This window comes from Stegostoma tigrinum, chromosome 19 (assembly GCF_030684315.1).
Source record: "Stegostoma tigrinum isolate sSteTig4 chromosome 19, sSteTig4.hap1, whole genome shotgun sequence".
Classification (NCBI taxonomy): domain Eukaryota; kingdom Metazoa; phylum Chordata; class Chondrichthyes; order Orectolobiformes; family Stegostomatidae; genus Stegostoma; species Stegostoma tigrinum.
The window spans coordinates 1,445,070-1,462,224 of record NC_081372.1 but is presented as its reverse complement, the minus strand read 5'-3'; the positions used below and the strand labels follow the sequence as shown (position 1 = coordinate 1,462,224).

General features: G+C 47.2%; 1 protein-coding gene across 1 annotated transcript in view; it reads right to left on the bottom strand.

Annotated features, from left to right (window-relative positions):
* Nucleotides 1–16,678, bottom strand: part of mych (myelocytomatosis oncogene homolog) — a 49,043-nt gene extending 32,365 nt beyond the window's left edge. The window contains exon 1 of the mRNA XM_048550098.2: nucleotides 16,416–16,678. Within this exon, the coding sequence (XP_048406055.1) occupies nucleotides 16,416–16,601 (186 nt within the window). The 5' untranslated portion in view covers nucleotides 16,602–16,678. The remainder of the gene's footprint in view (nucleotides 1–16,415) is intronic.
* Nucleotides 16,679–17,155: the final 477 nt, after the last annotated feature.

Sequence of the window (17,155 nt, the reverse complement as noted above, 5' to 3'; positions counted from 1 at the left end):
CCACAGCTCGACCCTCATCAACTTTTCTAGTCACATCCTCAAAAAACTCGATAAGGTTTGTAAGGCATGACCTACCCCTCACAAAGCCGTGTTGACTGTATTTGATCAAGCCATGCTCTTCCAGATGGTCATAAATCTTATCCCTCAGAATCCTTTCTAACACCTTGCAGACGACAGACGTGAGACTTACCGGTCTATAATTGCCGGGGATTTCCCTATTTCCTTTCTTGAAGAGAGGAATTACATTTGCCTCTCTCCAGTCCTCAGGTACGACTCCAGTGGAGAGCGAGGATGCAAAGATCTTCGCAAGTGGCGAAGCAATTGCATTTCTCGCTTCCCAAAGCAGCCGAGGACAAATCTGGTCCGGGCCTGGCGACTTGTCAATCTTAATGTTTGACAAAATTTTCAGCACATCAGCTTCCTCTATCTCTATCCATTCCAGCATGCACACCTGCTCTTCAAAGGTTTCATTCACTACAAAGTTCGTTTCTTTCGTAAAGACAGAAGCAAAAAACTCATTTAGGGCTTCCCCTACCTCCTCAGACTCCATACACAAGTTCCCTATGCTATCCCTGATCGGCCCTACTCTTTCTTTGACTATTCTCTTATTCCTCACATAAGTGTAAAATGCCTTTGTGTTTTCCCGGATTCCTTCTGCCAAGCCTTTCTCGTGCCCCCTCCTGGCTCTCCTCAGACCATTTTTGAGCTCCTTCCTTGCCTGCATGTAATCCTCTCTCGCTGAACTTGACCCTAGCTTCCTCCACCTTATGTAAGCTACCTTCTTCCTTTTCACTAGAAGCTCCACCGCTCTCGTCATCCAAGGTTCCTTAATCTTACCCCTTCTTGCCTGTCTCAGAGGGACATATTTACTCATCACTCCCAACAACTGTTCCTTAAACAGTCTCCACATGTCTATAGTTCCCTTACCATGGAACAACTGCTCCCAGTCCATGCTTCCTAACTCATGTCTCATCGCATCATAGTTTCCTCTTCCCCAATTAAATATCCTCCCATTTTGCCTCATCCTCTCCTTCTCCATAGCTATGTAGAATGTGAGGCAGTTATGGTCACTATCACCAAAATGCTCTCCCACCACAAGATCTGATACCTGCCCCGGCTCGTTTCCGAGCACCAAGTCTAGAATGGCCTCTCCCCTCGTCGGCCTGTCAACGTACTGCGTTAGGAAACCCTCCTGAACACACCTTACAAAAACAGCTCCATTCAAATCTTCTGCTCGAAGGAGGTTCCAATCAATATTAGGAAAGTTAAAGTCACCCATTACAACAACCCTACTGCGTGCACACTTTTCCAAAATCTGTCGACCTATGCTTTCTTCAATCTCCCTGCTGCTATTGGGGGGCCTCTAGTAAACCCCTAATGAGGTGACTACTCCCTTGCTATTCCTAATTTCCACCCATACTGACTCAGTAGGCAGATCTTCCTCGACAATGGAAGCTTCTGTAGCTGTGATACCCTCTCTGATTAGCAGTGCTACACCCCCTCCTCTCTTTTCCCCCTCCCTATTCTTTTTAAATGTTCTAAACCCTGGAAGATCCAGCAACCATTCCTGCCCATGAGAAACCCATGTCTCTGTTATGGCCACAACATCATAGCACCAGGTACTGATCCATGCTCTAAGTTCATCACTTTTATTCCTGATACTCCTTGCGTTAAAGCAAACACACTTTAACTGATCCCTTGGTTCCTTCCCAGGAAAATCCTTCCCACTAGCTGGTCTACCTCTTGCTACTGCCTCACCTGCATCAACTCTCACCTCCGGTATACAGCTCAGGTTCCCACCCACCTGCCATACTAGTTTAAACCCTCTCGAACTACACGAGCAAACCTTCCACCCAGGACATTGGTCCCCTTCCAGTTCAGATGCAACCCGTCCTTCTTGTACAGGTCCCACCTTCCCCAGAAGGCATCCCAATTATCTACATATCTGAAGCCCTCCCTCCTACACCAGCTGCGTAGCCACGTGTTCAGCTGCGCCCGCTCCCTGTTCCTCACCTCGCTATCTCGTGGCACCGGTAGTAAACCAGAGAACACTACTCTGTTCGTCCTGCTCTGCAGCTTCCATCCTAACTCCCTGAAATCACTTTTTATATCCTCAATCCTTTTTCTGGCTGTATCATTTGTGCCAATATGTAACACGATTTCTGGCTGTTCGCCCTCCCCTTTTAGAACCTTATACACCCGATCGGAGACATCCCGGACCCTGGCACCAGGGAGGCAACATACCTTCCGGGAATCCCGATCTTGCCCACAAAATCTCCTGTCGATTCCCCTAACTATCGAGTCCCCTACCACGAGTACTTTTCTATTCTGCCCCCTTCCCTTCTTTGCCACAGTGTCAGGCTCAGTGCCAGAGAACTGACTACTATGGCTTTCCTCTGGTAGGTCATCCCCCCCAGCAGTATCCAAAACGGTATACTTATTGCTGAGGGGAATGCCCACAGGGGATCTCTGCACTGTCTGTCTGTCCCCTTTCCTCCCCCTAACTGTAACCCATCTATCCTCGTCCTGAGCCTTAGGAGTGACCAACTCCCGATAACTCCTCTCAATTACCCCCTCTGCCTCCCGAATGATCCGTAGTTCATCCAGCTCCAGATCCATTTCCCTAACACGGTTTTCAAGGAGCTGTAGTTGGGTGCACTTCCCGCAGATGTAGCCAGCGGAGATGTGTGCCACATCTCCCACCTGCCACATTCTGCAGGAGGAGCAAGCAACTGCCCTAGCATCCATACCCCACTTATCTGAACACCCACTCAATACTAAAGTAGAAAGCTTACGTCAAGTAATAATAACAAATTAATAACAAACTTATATTCAATAGAGAAAGTTTAGAATGAAGTCGGCAATGTTGTGCCGACTTGTCATACCAATCTCAAGCCCATCTAACCTACACTATTCCATGTACGTCCATATGCTTGTCCAATGACGACTTAAATGTACCTAAAGTTGGCGAATCTACTACCGTTGCAGGCAAAGCGTTCCATTCCCTTATTACTCTCTGAGTAAAGAAACTACCTCTGACATCTGTCCTATATCTTTCACCCCCACAATTTAAAGCTATGCCCCCTCGTGCTCGCCGTCACCATCCTAGGAAAAAGGCTCTCCCTGTCCATCCTATCTAACCCTCTGATTATTTTATATGTTTCAATTAAGTCACCTCTCAACCTTCTTCTCTCGAATGAAAACTGCCTCAAGTCCCTCAGCCTTTCCTCGTAAGACCTTCCCTACATACCAGGCAACATCCTAGTAAATCTCCTCTGCACCCTTTCCTAAGCTTCCACATCCTTCTTATAATGCGGTGACCAGAACTGTACACAATACTCCAAGTGCGGCCGCACCAGAGTTTTGTACAGCTTCACCATAACCTCTTGGTTCCAGAACTCGATCCCTCTATTAATAAAAGCTAAAACACTGTATGCCTTCTTAACAGCCCTGTCAACCTGGGCGGCAACTTTCAAGGAGCTGTGTATATGGACACCGAGATCTCTCTGCTCATCTACACTACCAAGAATCTTACCATTAGCCCTGTACTTTGCCTTCCGGTTACTTTTACCGAAGTGCATCACCTCACACTTGTCCGCAATAAACTCATTTGCCACCTCTCAGCCCAGGTCTGCAGCTTATCTATGTCTCTCTGCAACCTACAGCATCCTTCGTCACTATCCACAACTCCACCGACCTTAGTGTTGTCTGCAAATTTACTAACCCATCCTTCTACGCCCTCATCCAGGTCATTTATAAAAATGACAAACAGCAGTGGACCCAACATCGACCCTTGCGGTACACCATTAGTAACTGGTCTCCAGGATGAACATTTCCCATCAACTACCACCCCCTGTCTTCTTTCAGCAAGCCAATTTCCGATCCAAACTGCTATATCTCCCACAATTCCATTCCTCCGCATTTTGTACAATAGCCTATTGTGGGGAACCTTATTGAACGCCTTTCTGAAATCCATATACACCACATCAACCGGTTTACTCTCATCTACCTGTTTGGTCACCTTCTCAAAGAACTGGTAGGGGGAAGAGTAGAGAGGACCTGACGACAGATTCGGTATTTGTTGCACCCAGTATGGCCTACTCTACATTGGAGAAAGTAAACACAGTCTGGGGGATCGCTTTGCAGAACACCTATGGTCTGTGCACAAGCTTGACCCTGATCTTCCCATAGCTGGTCAGTTTAGCACAGCATCCTACTCCCATGCCCCTGTGTCTGTCCTCAGCAAGCTGCAGTGTTCCAGTGAATCACAGTGCAGACTGAAGGGACATCTCATCTTGACACTAGGCACTTTACAACCTTCTGAGCTCAATTTTGAGTTCAAGACCTTCAAATTGTGAACCCATTCCTTCCATTTCTTTTAGCTTTGCTTGTAACATTCTCTGTCACTTTGTCGTCTCCCCTTTCCCCCACTCCAGCGGGACTATCTACTCTTTCCAGTCTGGCAGTTAGACACACCATTGTTTTGCCATTCTCACAATCTGATCACTTAGTCTGAACTATCAACATCCTTTCTCCTCCAGCACTCCAACCCCAAACTTTAGTATAAGTGTTATCCCCTCCACACTTCACCAGCTCTGAAGAGGAGTCATCTAGGTTCGAAACATTATTTCTCTCTTTTATCTCTCATCATCTCTCTTTCCATAGAAGCTGCCTGACCTGCTGTGATCTCGAGCATCTTTTGCTATCAATAGAGAGATTTTTATTCAGTGAGGGAATCAAGGGTTATGAGGATGAGGCAGGAAAGTGGAGTTGAGGATTAAGAGATCAGCCATGATTTCACTGAATGGCTGAGCAGATTTGAGAGGCTGCATGGCCTACTTCTGCCTCTTTGCCTCATGGTCTTATTTAGCCAATGTTATTATTGGATGTTATCACCTCCCCATCTCTCCTGAAAACAACTGTGCACCTCCTGAAATCAGCCCCAACAAAATCATACCCTGCCCCTGAATTCAACCCCTCACTTTCCAAAATCAACCCTCCCTCCACCAATCTTGCCCCATGATCCTTCCCCATCCAAATGCAACATGTCTGCAGTTAAAAAGGGGGAATATTTAGATGCTGTCCCCCATCTGGCCCGTATCCCTCCCCACGTTCTAACACACAGCAGATGGGAGAGAGTGTAACTGAATTCTGCAATATTGCTGTTGCAGGAAACCGTTGACAATGAATCTGCACAAACTGTAACCAAGCAACACAAGCTGTGGTAGGTAGGAACCAGCCTGTGGCAGAATGAGATCAGCTTCCTGGAATTTCATGTCCCAATAAAGAACCACATAGCTCTCCCCTCCCATTCTCTACATACTTCCAGTGAAAGGGATACTTGTACAGAGAGACAGAGGGAGGGAGTCAACCAGAAGAGAAAGGAGAGAGAGAGAGAGAGAGAGAGAGAGAGACAGAGAGGGAGGGAAGGGAAGGGAAGGGAAAAGGGAGACAGAAACAGAATAGGTTTATGGATAAAGTGAAAGGTGAGAGGCAACAGCTTGGTCAGAGAAATGGAGAGAACATGATCAGCGAGAAGAGAGTGTGATAGAGAGAGACAGATGGTAATCAGGAGCAGAGAGGTGGAGGCAGGGATTAGTGACTTCCGGCTTTGGACACTACTTGGAGTTGGTGAGGGACAGGGAATGTGCAGCCCAAATCCTAATCAGGACCAGGCTGGGAGAATGCTGACCCAGTGGTGGGTGGGCTGGGCACAGTCGTACTGGATCAGCTGGGGGTGGGGGTGGCAGTTTGAGAATTCCTCTGGGCCTCAACTGATGGTAAGAACCTCATGTGCCTCACATTCTCCCCCTCCTCCCAAGTGACCCTTGCTAAAAGCCCTCCTACTGCTTATCTGCAGCCACTGCCCCTGCCACGGGGTAAAAATCCCAGCTCAGAACCAACAGCATCATAAACCTGCAGAACTTCAAAAACGGTTAGCGCGTGACCAACACCCCCTCACCCCACCGATCTTCTTGAATTTACTCAGGGTTAGAATCAGTGAGAGAGGGAAGAGGAAAACCAGAGAGAGAGAGACAAATGAAAAGAGAAATGGAGAGTGAGACAGGCAGAGAGAGCAAGATGCAATGGTGAGACAGACTAGAGAAGGAAGTAGAAAAGGGAGTTAGGGAGGGAGAAATGATAACGCATTCTGATCCTGCCTTGAGGTCTGTTTTGGAGAGACTGACAAAAGGGTGAGGACAGATGGAGGTCAGTTCTGACAAGGTTTTCTGGGAAGCGTGCTGTGTCGGAGAGAAGATAAATTGTTACCCAGAATCATTTGCATTTCAACATTTCCTCATAAACTCCGACGGTCATTTAGGACACAACTGGGGCCCATTTCAATTTGTCTGAATTATTACAACTTTATTTCGAGGATTGTTTTTGGGAAACACACAACCCTGTCACACTCACTCCACCACACTCACACTTTGCCCTGTCACACTCACAGCGTCACGCTCACTCTTTGCCCTGTCACACTCACTCCACCACACTCACACTTTGCCCTGTCACACTCACAGCATCACACTCACTCTTTGCCCTGTCACACTCACAGCGTCACACTCAGTCCATCACGCTCACTCTGCCCTGTCACACTCACAGTGTCACACTCTCAGCATCATGCTCACTCTTTGCCCTGTCACACTCACAGCGTCACACTCACAGCATCACGCTCACTCTTTGCCCTGTCACAGTCACTGCGTCACACTCACAGCATCACGCTCACTCTTTGCCCTCTCACAATCACAGCGTCACACTCACAGCATCACGCTCACCCTTTGCCCTGTCACACTCTCAGCGTCACACTCACAGCATCACGCTCACTCTTTGCCCTGTCACACTCACAGCATCACGCTCACTCTTTGCCCTGTCACACTCACAGCGTTACACTCACAGCATCACGCTCACTCTTTGCCCTGTCACACTCACAGCGTCACACTCACAGCATCACGCTCACTCTTTGCCCTGTCACAATCACAGCGTTACACTCACAGCATCACGCTCACCCTTTGCCCTGTCACACACTCAGCGTCACACTCACAGCATCACGCTCACTCTTTGCCCTGTCACACTCACAGCATCACGCTCACTCATTGCCCTGTCACACTCACAGCATCACGCTCACTCTTTGCCCTCTCACACTCACAGCGTCACACTCACAGCATAACGCTCACTCATTCCGTGTCACACTCTCAACGTCACACTCACATCATCACGCTCACTCTTTGCCCTGTCACACTCACAGCGTCACACTCACAGCATCACGCTCACTCTTTGCCCTGTCACACTCACAGCGTCACACTCACAGCATCACGCTCACTCTTTGCCCTGTCACACTCACAGCGTCACACTCACAACATCACGCTCACCCTTTGCCCTGTCACACTCTCAGCGTCACACTCACAGCATCACGCTCACTCTTTGCCCTGTCACACTCACAGCATCACGCTCACTCTTTGCCCTCTCACACTCGCAGCGTCACACTCACAGCATAACGCTCACTCATTCCGTGTCACACTCACGTCACACTCACATCATCACGCTCACTCTTTGCGCTGTCACACTCACAGCATCACGCTCACAGCATCACGCTCACTCTTTGCCCTGTCACACTCACAGCGTCACACTCACAGCATCACGCTCACCCTTTGCCCTGTCACACTCTCAGCGTCACACTCACAGCATCACGCTCACTCTTTGCCCTGTCACACTCACAGCATCACGCTCACTCATTGCCCTGTCACACTCACAGCATCACGCCCACTCTTTGCCCTCTCACACTCACAGCGTCACACTCACAGCATCACGCTCACTCATTCCGTGTCACACTCACAACGTCACACTCACATCACGCTCAGTCTTTGCCCTGTCACACTCACAGCGTCACACTCACAGCATCACGCTCACTCTTTGCCCTGTCACACTCACAGCGTCACACTCACAGCATCACGCTCACTCTTTGCCCTGTCACACTCACAGCGTCACACTCAGAGCATCACGCTCACTCTTTGCCCTGTCACACTCACAGCATCACGCTCACTGCGTCACACTCACAGCATCACGCTCACTCTTTGCCCTGTCACACTCACAGCATCACGCTCACTCTTTGCTGAGTCACACTCACAGCATCACGCTCACTGCGTCACACTCACAGCATCACGCTCACTCTTGGCCCTGTCACACTCACAGCGTCACACTCACAGCATCACGCTCACTCTTTGCCGAGTCACACTCACAGCATCACGCTCACTGCGTCACACTCACAGCATCACGCTCACTCTTTGACCTGTAACACTCACAGTGTCACACTCGCAGCATCATGCTCACTCTTTGCCCTGTCACACTCACAGCGTCACACTCACAGCATCACGCTCACTCTTTGCCCTCTCACACGCACAGCGTCACACTCACAGCATCACGCTCACTCTTTGCCGAGTCACACTCACAGCATCACGCTCACTGCGTCACATTCACAGCATCACGCTCACTCTTTGACCTGTCACACTCACAGCGTCACACTCACAGCATCACGCTCACTCTTTGCCGAGTCACACTCACAGCATCACGCTCACTGCGTCACATTCACAGCATCACGCTCACTCTTTGACCTGTCACACTCACAGCGTCACACTCACAGCATCACGCTCACTCTTTGCCGAGTCACAATCACAGCATCACGCTCACTGCGTCACACTCACAGCATCACGCTCACTCTTTGACCTGTAACACTCAGTGTCACACTCACAGCGTCACACTCGCAGCATCATGCTCACTCTTTGCCCTGTCACACTCACAGCGTCACACTCACAGCATCACGCTCACTCTTTGCCCTCTCACACGCACAGCGTCACACTCACAGCATCACGCTCACTCTTTGCCCTGTCACACTCTCAGCGTCACACTCACAGCATCACGCTCGCTCTTTGCCCTGTCACACTCACAGCATCACGCTCACTCTTTGCCCTGTCACACTCACAGCGTCACACTCACAGCATCACGCTCACTCTTTGCCCTCTCACACTCACAGCATCACGCTCACTCTTTGCCCTGTAACACTCACAGAGTCACACTCATAGCATCACGCTCACTCTTTGCCCTCTCACACTCACAGCTTCACGCTCACTCTTTGCCCTGTCAGACTCACAGCGTCACACTCACAGCATCACACACACTCTTTGCCCTGTCAGAATCACAGTGTCACACTCACAGCATCACGCTCACTCTTTGCCCTGTCACACTCACAGCATCACGCTCACTCTTTGACCTGTCACACTCACAGCGTCACACTCACAACATAACGCTCACTCATTCCGTGTCACACTCACATCATCAAGCTCACTCTTTGCCCTCTCACACTCACAGCATCACGCTCACTCTTTGCCCTGTCAGACTCACAGCGTCACACTCACAGCATCACACACACTCTTTGCCCTGTCAGACTCTCAGTGTCACACTCACAGCATCTTGCTCACTCTTTGCCCTGTCACACTCACAACGTCACACTCACAGCATCACGCTCACTCTTTGCCCTGTCACACTCACAGCGTCACACTCACAGCATCACGCTCACTCTTTGCCCTGTCACAGCATCACGCTCACTCTATGCCCTGTCACACTCACAGCATCACGCTCACTCTTTGCCCTGTCACACTCACAGCATCATGCTCACTCTTTGCCCTGTCACACTCACAGCGTCACGCTCACAGCATCACGCTCACTCTTTGCACTGTCACACTCACAGCATCACGCTCACTCTTTGCCCTGTCACACTCACAGCGTCACACTCACAGCATCACGCTCACTCTTTGCCCTGTCACACTCACAGCATCATGCTCACTGTTTGCCCTGTCACACTCACAGCATCACGCTCACTCTTTGACCTGTAACACTCTCAGTGTCACACTCACAGCATCACGCTCACAGCATCACGCTCACTCTTTGCCCTGTCACACTCACAGCGTCACACTCACAGCATCACGCTCACTCTTTGCCCTGTCACACTCACAGCGTCACACTCACAGCATAACGCTCACTCTTTGCCCTGTCACACTCACAGCGTCACACTCACAGCATCACGCTCACTCTTTGCCCTGTCACACACACAGCGTCACACTCACAGCATCACGCTCACTCTTTGCCCTGTCACACTCTCAGCATCACACTCACAGCATCACGCTCACTCTTTGCCCTGTCACAGTCACAGCATCACGCTCACTCTATGCCCTGTCACACTCACAGCATCACGCTCACTCTTTGCCCTGTCACACTCACAGCGTCACACTCGCAGCATCACGCTCACTCTGCCCTGCAACACTCACAGCGTCACACTCACAGCATCACGGTCACTCTTTGCCCTGTCACACTCTCAGCGTCACACTCACAGCATCACGCTCACTCTTTGCCCTGTCACACTCACAGCGTCACGCTCACATGCTCAGGAACAATCTCTTTGCTTGAGTTTACTGTACTGTTCCACATGTTGGTGCTGTTTTGTCAGGTTCTTCTCCTTTGCCACGTGTCTATCACTTGGCTGGCCCAGAGAATGAGCCATCCCTCTCTCTGGGCACAGGTTCAATCCTGGGGGGGCATGTGCACCTCCCCAGCTCTGGGAGAACAGCTGTTTGCAGTATCCAGATACTGCCCTACAAATGCCTGCTGAGAAATTGGACATTGGGAGTGAAAGGAAGTTTATTCATCCAGATCCCTGTCCCTGCTTTGTGGACTGAGAGCCAGAACAAGCCCCAGATAAACAGCTTGTCAACAGGCCCGTGCCAATCATTATCACCCCGTCCCACCCTCATCACTGCAATGGGGATGTGGTGCTGGGTCCACTGCGTTTCATCACTGATAATGGATGAGAACATAGGAGGTGTGGTTAGTAAACGTGCAGATGACAGCAAAATAGATGGTGCGGTAGGCAGTGAAGATTATCTTTCAGTACAACAGGAACTTGATCAGACGAGTCAATTGAGATAAATGTATGGTGTTGCATTTTGGTAAGGCAAATCAAGGCAGGACTTTTTTGGTTAATGGTGAGGACCTGGGTAGTATTGCTGAACAAAAAGACCTCGGGATGCAGGGGTGAAAGTAGAATCGCAGGTAGAGAGGGTAGTGAAGGCAGCCTTTGGTTGCTTGTCTTCATTAATCAGTGCATTGAGTATAGGAGTTGGGAGGTCATGTTATCGTAGAAACAGAAACACTACAGTGTGGAAACAGGCCCCTCGGCCCAACAAGTCCACACTGAGCCCGGGTCCCTGGTGACGTGAGGCAGCAGTGCTAACCACTGAGCCACCGTGCCGCCCCTCTTGTATCAATTCTTTTTGAAAACCCAATTACACTTCAGCTACTGACTAGCCCTTACCCATCTAATTAGTTTCACTCCCCAAATCTGCAAACAAATTTGTCAAATATTATTTCACTTTCATAAATCCACATTGACATTTTGTGCTTTGAAAGAGATTTTAAATTCTTCACACTTGCCCGAGATATCTTTTATCCCGTCACAACTGGAAATTTTTGTTCACTTTATAATCTTTACAAACCTTTCCAGATTCCAGAGTTTCACTGAGCCACCAGTGGCACATGATGCCATGTTACAGTCCTTCTCATCAAGTGAGATGGTGGCTTGGGGATGAAATACAATGGCACCCATGTTTGTGCTGTGACCTCTCAGTGTACAGTGTTGTGGCACTACAGAACAACAGCAATGCTACTTTTGGAAAATTACATACAATTCTCATTGTCCTTCTATAAAAAAGACGTTGTTAAACTTGAAAGGATGCACAAAAGAATTTACAAAGATCTTGCCCAGGTTGGAGGGTTTGAGCTATACAGAGAGGCTGAATAGGCTGGGGCTATTTCAGAACATAGAACATAGAAAAGTACAGCACAGTACAGGCCCATCGGCCCATGTTGAGCCGTGGAATAATCCTAATCCAAAAGTAAAATATTCCCCTCAATTCACTGCTGTCCACGAGCATGTCCAGCAGTCACTTGGAGCATCAGAGGCCGGTGGGTGACCTTATAGAGGTTTATAAAATCACGAGGGACATGGATAGGGTGAATAGTCAACGTCTTTTCCCCAGGGTGGGGGAGTCCAAAACAAGAGGGACGTAGGTTTAAGGTGAGAGGGGAAAGATTTAAAAGGGACCTGAGGGACAACATTTTCACACAGAGGGCATGGAATGAGCTGCCAGTGGAAGTAGTAGAGGCAGTTACAATTACAATATTTAAAAGGCACCTGGATGAGCACGTGAATATAATGTGGAGGTGCCTGTGTTGGACTGGGGTGGACACTCAGGTCAGACTCTCTCTCTCTCTCTCTCTCTCTCACACACACACACACACACACACACACACACACACACTTGCAGATACATTCTATTAAACGCATAATTTGTAGTTAATGTGGTATTTCACAAATTCCTACTTTGAAAATAAAAACACTCTAACACCAGGTTAAAACACAGACAGATTCTGCATAAGGCCTCACACCTAAAATGTATTATCTCACCTGAGATGTCACCTCTGGTATACTGATACAACTTTAGTTATCATAGGGGAGTGACTTGAAAGAAATTCTGGGATTTATACGTTAACCAATCAAAACCTGCATTGCCTTCCGAACTGATTAAAGATTTAACAGACATCTGAGCTTTTGCAACACAATTGCATCAGTTCTATGACACTTTGATCTTTTAGTTGTGCAATCTGTGTCTGATGCTACCTCTCTCATTATCACCTGACAAAGGAGCAATGCTTCCGAAAGCTTGTGTTTTCAAATAAAGCTGTTGGAATATAACGCAGTGTTGTGAGATTTTTGACCGGGTACATGAATAGAGGGTTTAGGGGGATATGGGCCAAAAACTGGTAAATGGTACTTGTTTAGTTTAGGATATCTGGTTGGCACGGATTAGTTGGACCGAAGGGTCTGTTTCCGTGATTGATGACTCTATAATCAGGCATTTCAGAGCCACATGTATCTGCTGCCCTCGTGTGGCTTGACTTGGAAATCCCAGAGCCCAATAGAAATTTTACAGTAACCTGCTGAGATATAATTACACATCCTCCAGAGCCAAGTAGGACTTGAACCCACGTCTCCTGGCTCTGAGGTAGGGACACTACCACTGCACCACAAGAACATTTCCACAGCCCACTAATGTCAATATAAAGATTCATTACACTTTCAGCTATCTACGTTCAACCTCAGGCCTTAAACCTCTGGTTCTTGTTTCTGGGGAACTGTTGCTGATGGCCCAGCAGTGGCCAGTTGCTTCTACTCCAAACCTACCCTTTCTTTACCAGCCTCTTTACTCGGCCCATTTACCTTCTGTCCTTAAACGTGGAAATACAATATTGCACTTCTGCTCTCAACTAAATTCCTGGAGCGTTGTAGTGAGATTCCTTTATTCCAGTGTCTAATCTTCTTACCATTTGCCTTTGTCATTGCTTGGTGCTAAAGTATGGGCAAGACACTCTGAAAATAATTTCAACTTCTAGAAAAAAATAATGCTTTTTCATTCTTAACACCAAAGTGAAAAAGCTAACATTTCTCAGCATTATACCCCATTTGTCATCTCAGAATCACAGAATTGTTCCAACAGAGGAAGCCATTCAGCCCACAATGCCTGATCTGCTTCTATCCCTAGTGCCAACCTCCTGCCCCATATCCCTGCACACTATCTCAATCCAAATAAACAACCTACACCCTTTTGAATGTCTCTGTTGAACCTGCCTCCATCACCTTTCTAGGCAGTGCATTCCAGAGCCCAACTACTCACTGATAACATTATTCCTCACATTATCCTTGCCTTATTTGCACTTCCCTTTAAAACCTTGTTGCCTCCAGAGCAATTTAACATGTTTAATATATCTCTTTGGCAGCCCATATCCTTCTTCCAGCTTACATTTCCAACTACCTCCTTGGCCTTACTTCCACTCATATGTCTTATGGTCTAGTCATTAACACAGATTGTAAAAAGCTGAGGCCTTGGCATTGATCCTTCTGACACTCGATAGTCATGGTCTAAACAACGTGAAAATACCATTTTGCCTAACTCCTTGTAGTTCATCCATTGGCTAATCCACACGAAGATACTACTCAACCCAATGAGCTCTCATCTTGTGTATTTTCTGTGGCATCTTATCAAATACATTTTGGAAATCTTAGTAAATTGCATCTACCCCCTTCCACTCTACCAGTTACATCTTCAAAAGCTAACAACAAATGTTAAACATGATTTCCCCTCATTTTCTCATAATATTGTTCTCTTAGAAATTTCATTTCACAGAAACCTCAACAGACTCACCAACGAAACAACTGAACATAAGAAAAATGATTGGGAGGAGGCCATTCAGCCAATTGAAGCCACTTTGCCATTCTCTGAGATAGATGTATTGAGCGATACAGCACAAAAACAGACACTTCAGTCCAACTCATCCATGCCAATGAGGTTTACTTAACTAGTCCCATTTGGCTGCATTTACCCCCATCCCTATAAACGCCTCCTATTTATATACGTCAAATGTCTTTTTAATGTTGTAATTGTAACCCACGCTACCACATCCTCTGGCAGCTTGCTCCATACACACAAGACCCTCAGTTTGTAAATATTGCCCCCTTTAGATCCCTTTCATATCTTTCCCCTCTCACCATAAACCTATGTCGCTCTAGTTTTAGTCTCCCCCAACCTGGGGAAAAGGCCATGATTTCACCCTATCCATGCCCCTCGTGACTTGTTAAACCTCAATAATGTCACCTCTCAGCCTCCAACACTCCTGGGATAAAAGCCCCAGCCGATCCAGCCTCACCGCACAGCTCAAACCCTCCAGTCTCAGTGACATGCTTGTAAGTTCTCTTCTGCACTCTTTCTAGTTTCACAACACCCTTCCTATAGAAGGGTGACCATAACTATATACACAGTATTCCAAAAATGGTCTCACCAATGTCCTGTACAGCTACAACATGACATTCCAACTCCTGCACTCAATGCTCCGACCAATAAAGGCAAGTGTGTCAAACACCTTCTTCACCACTAGATTGTGGTTGATCTTCTCTTTCAACACCATTTTCCTGCACCATCCACAGATTCCTTGATGTTTTTCATTTGTAGAAACATAGCAATCTCAGTCTTGAATGTGCTCAATGACTGCGCTTCCACAACCTCTGGAACAGAGAATTCTAAAGTTTCACTAGCCTCTCAATAAAGACATTCCTCATCTCAGTCTGAGACTGTGTTCCTGTGCACTAGTCCTCACACCCGTCCCAGCCAAGTGAGAGGAAACATCCTTCCGACATCAACGCTGTTGGACCCTGTAAATATTTTGCATAGAACATAGAACATTACAGCACAGTACAGGACCTTCGGCCCTTTCTCTAACAAATATATCTTTATTTGGGGAATGAGACAAAATATGTTTACAATACTCTAACAGCAGTCTCAGTAAGGCTTTACATAGCAGCAGTGGGACATTTTTAGTCCTATAATCAAAAGCTCTCATAACAAAAGGTCAACATGCCATTTACCAACTTAACTCCTTGCTGTATCTACAGGCTAACCTTCAGTGACTCATGAACAAAGGCACCCTTGTCCCGTTGAAGTTCAAAACTTCCCAGCTTCTTCTCAATTAAAAACTCTATTTCTGCTTTTCTTATCAAAATGAATACATTCCAATTTCTCTACATCCCATTTGCCAATTTAATTAATTTATTTTTTACAAACTCTCATTTATCCTCTCCACGCCCCTTTGAAGCACCTTTGGACCCTCCTAGCAATTCACATGTTCACCTCGTCCCGTGACATCTACAAACTTGGAAATATTACATTTAATCTGCACATCCAAATCCTTTCTGTAGAATGTGAGCGGCTGGGTCCCCAGCCCTGTCCTTCTCAGCACCCCACTAGTCAGTCTGCTCATTAGCTGGTCGGTCAGACCACGCAATCTTCACCTCTTTTACTGTGTGGTTTCAGAGTAAAAGCAAAACCACGGAGGAAACTATCCCTCCTGAATCCTGTGGGCTCCTGCCAGTACTGGGATTAGCCCACAATGTTCCTGTGAACGATACATGGATTATGAACAAAAGGTGCTACAGAAACTCAGCAGCCATGGCTGCTTCTGATTTAGAGAGAAACAGAGTTAACATTTTGAGTCCAATGATTGTTTTCACTGGGTTTCCCCAGCATTGTCTGTTTTAATTGCAGATTGCCAACATCCACGGTACGTGACTTTGAGCCAAATAACTGGCACTGCTGCAGGATCCTAAGTCCATCTCTCACTAATCTCTCTATCAGTTTCAACAAGAAACACATCATAAATGGAATGACCTCTAATCTCCTTCTCCATTCATACTTTCAAAATGTAGATGATACGTTCGGATCATTTGAATCGGCTGCTGTAGGTTTTAATTTTCTTACCAGCTTTGTGCGCTCCATCCTGTGCTCAAATTCACAGCTTCTTTTTCTTGACATGCTGCTTGCAAATTCTGTTGATTGTTTTCCACTATTATTGGTTGCAAATCCTCCTTCACTGATCAATATCTGCATTAGGATTCCTCCTGTTCCAGGTGCTGCAGGATTGGTCCTGGTAGCAATCTCATACATTTGTTCACTGTGCAATCTCAATGTGGAACCTCAGCGCATCAACGCTATTCTGCAGGATAATGGCTACACTGATCAGATAATTTCAAACAAACATATGGGCTCAAAGCTGCCATTTTAAGTCTGACCGGTGTGCTGTCTATTTCAGATTACCCCAGAAGGGGAAGGTATCTCAAAAGTTTCAGCAATGAGAGATGCTAGCTGTTTCATGCTGCTACTCTGTACCAGCAATTTGAGTGGTGCCCACGACCAGCAGGATGCTGCTACTAAGCTAGAAAGCTATTCTCCCTGTGACAACACAGTATCTGAATTTCAGTGCCAGTGAGGTGTCTGTTATGTTGGCCGTATGCCACAATGACTGGTGTAGTGCATCAAACATGTCCCTTCAACTAATCACAACAGCAGAGTGCTGACTGTACTTGACCAACCGGTACTAGCAAAACTCAGAACGCAGCACCCAACATTAGATGTCAATCTACAACTGGACAACATTTATTAAACAATCCTGACAGTGATAAGGATCACACTAACAGCCAAATTAAGGGAGTTGGTTGGAC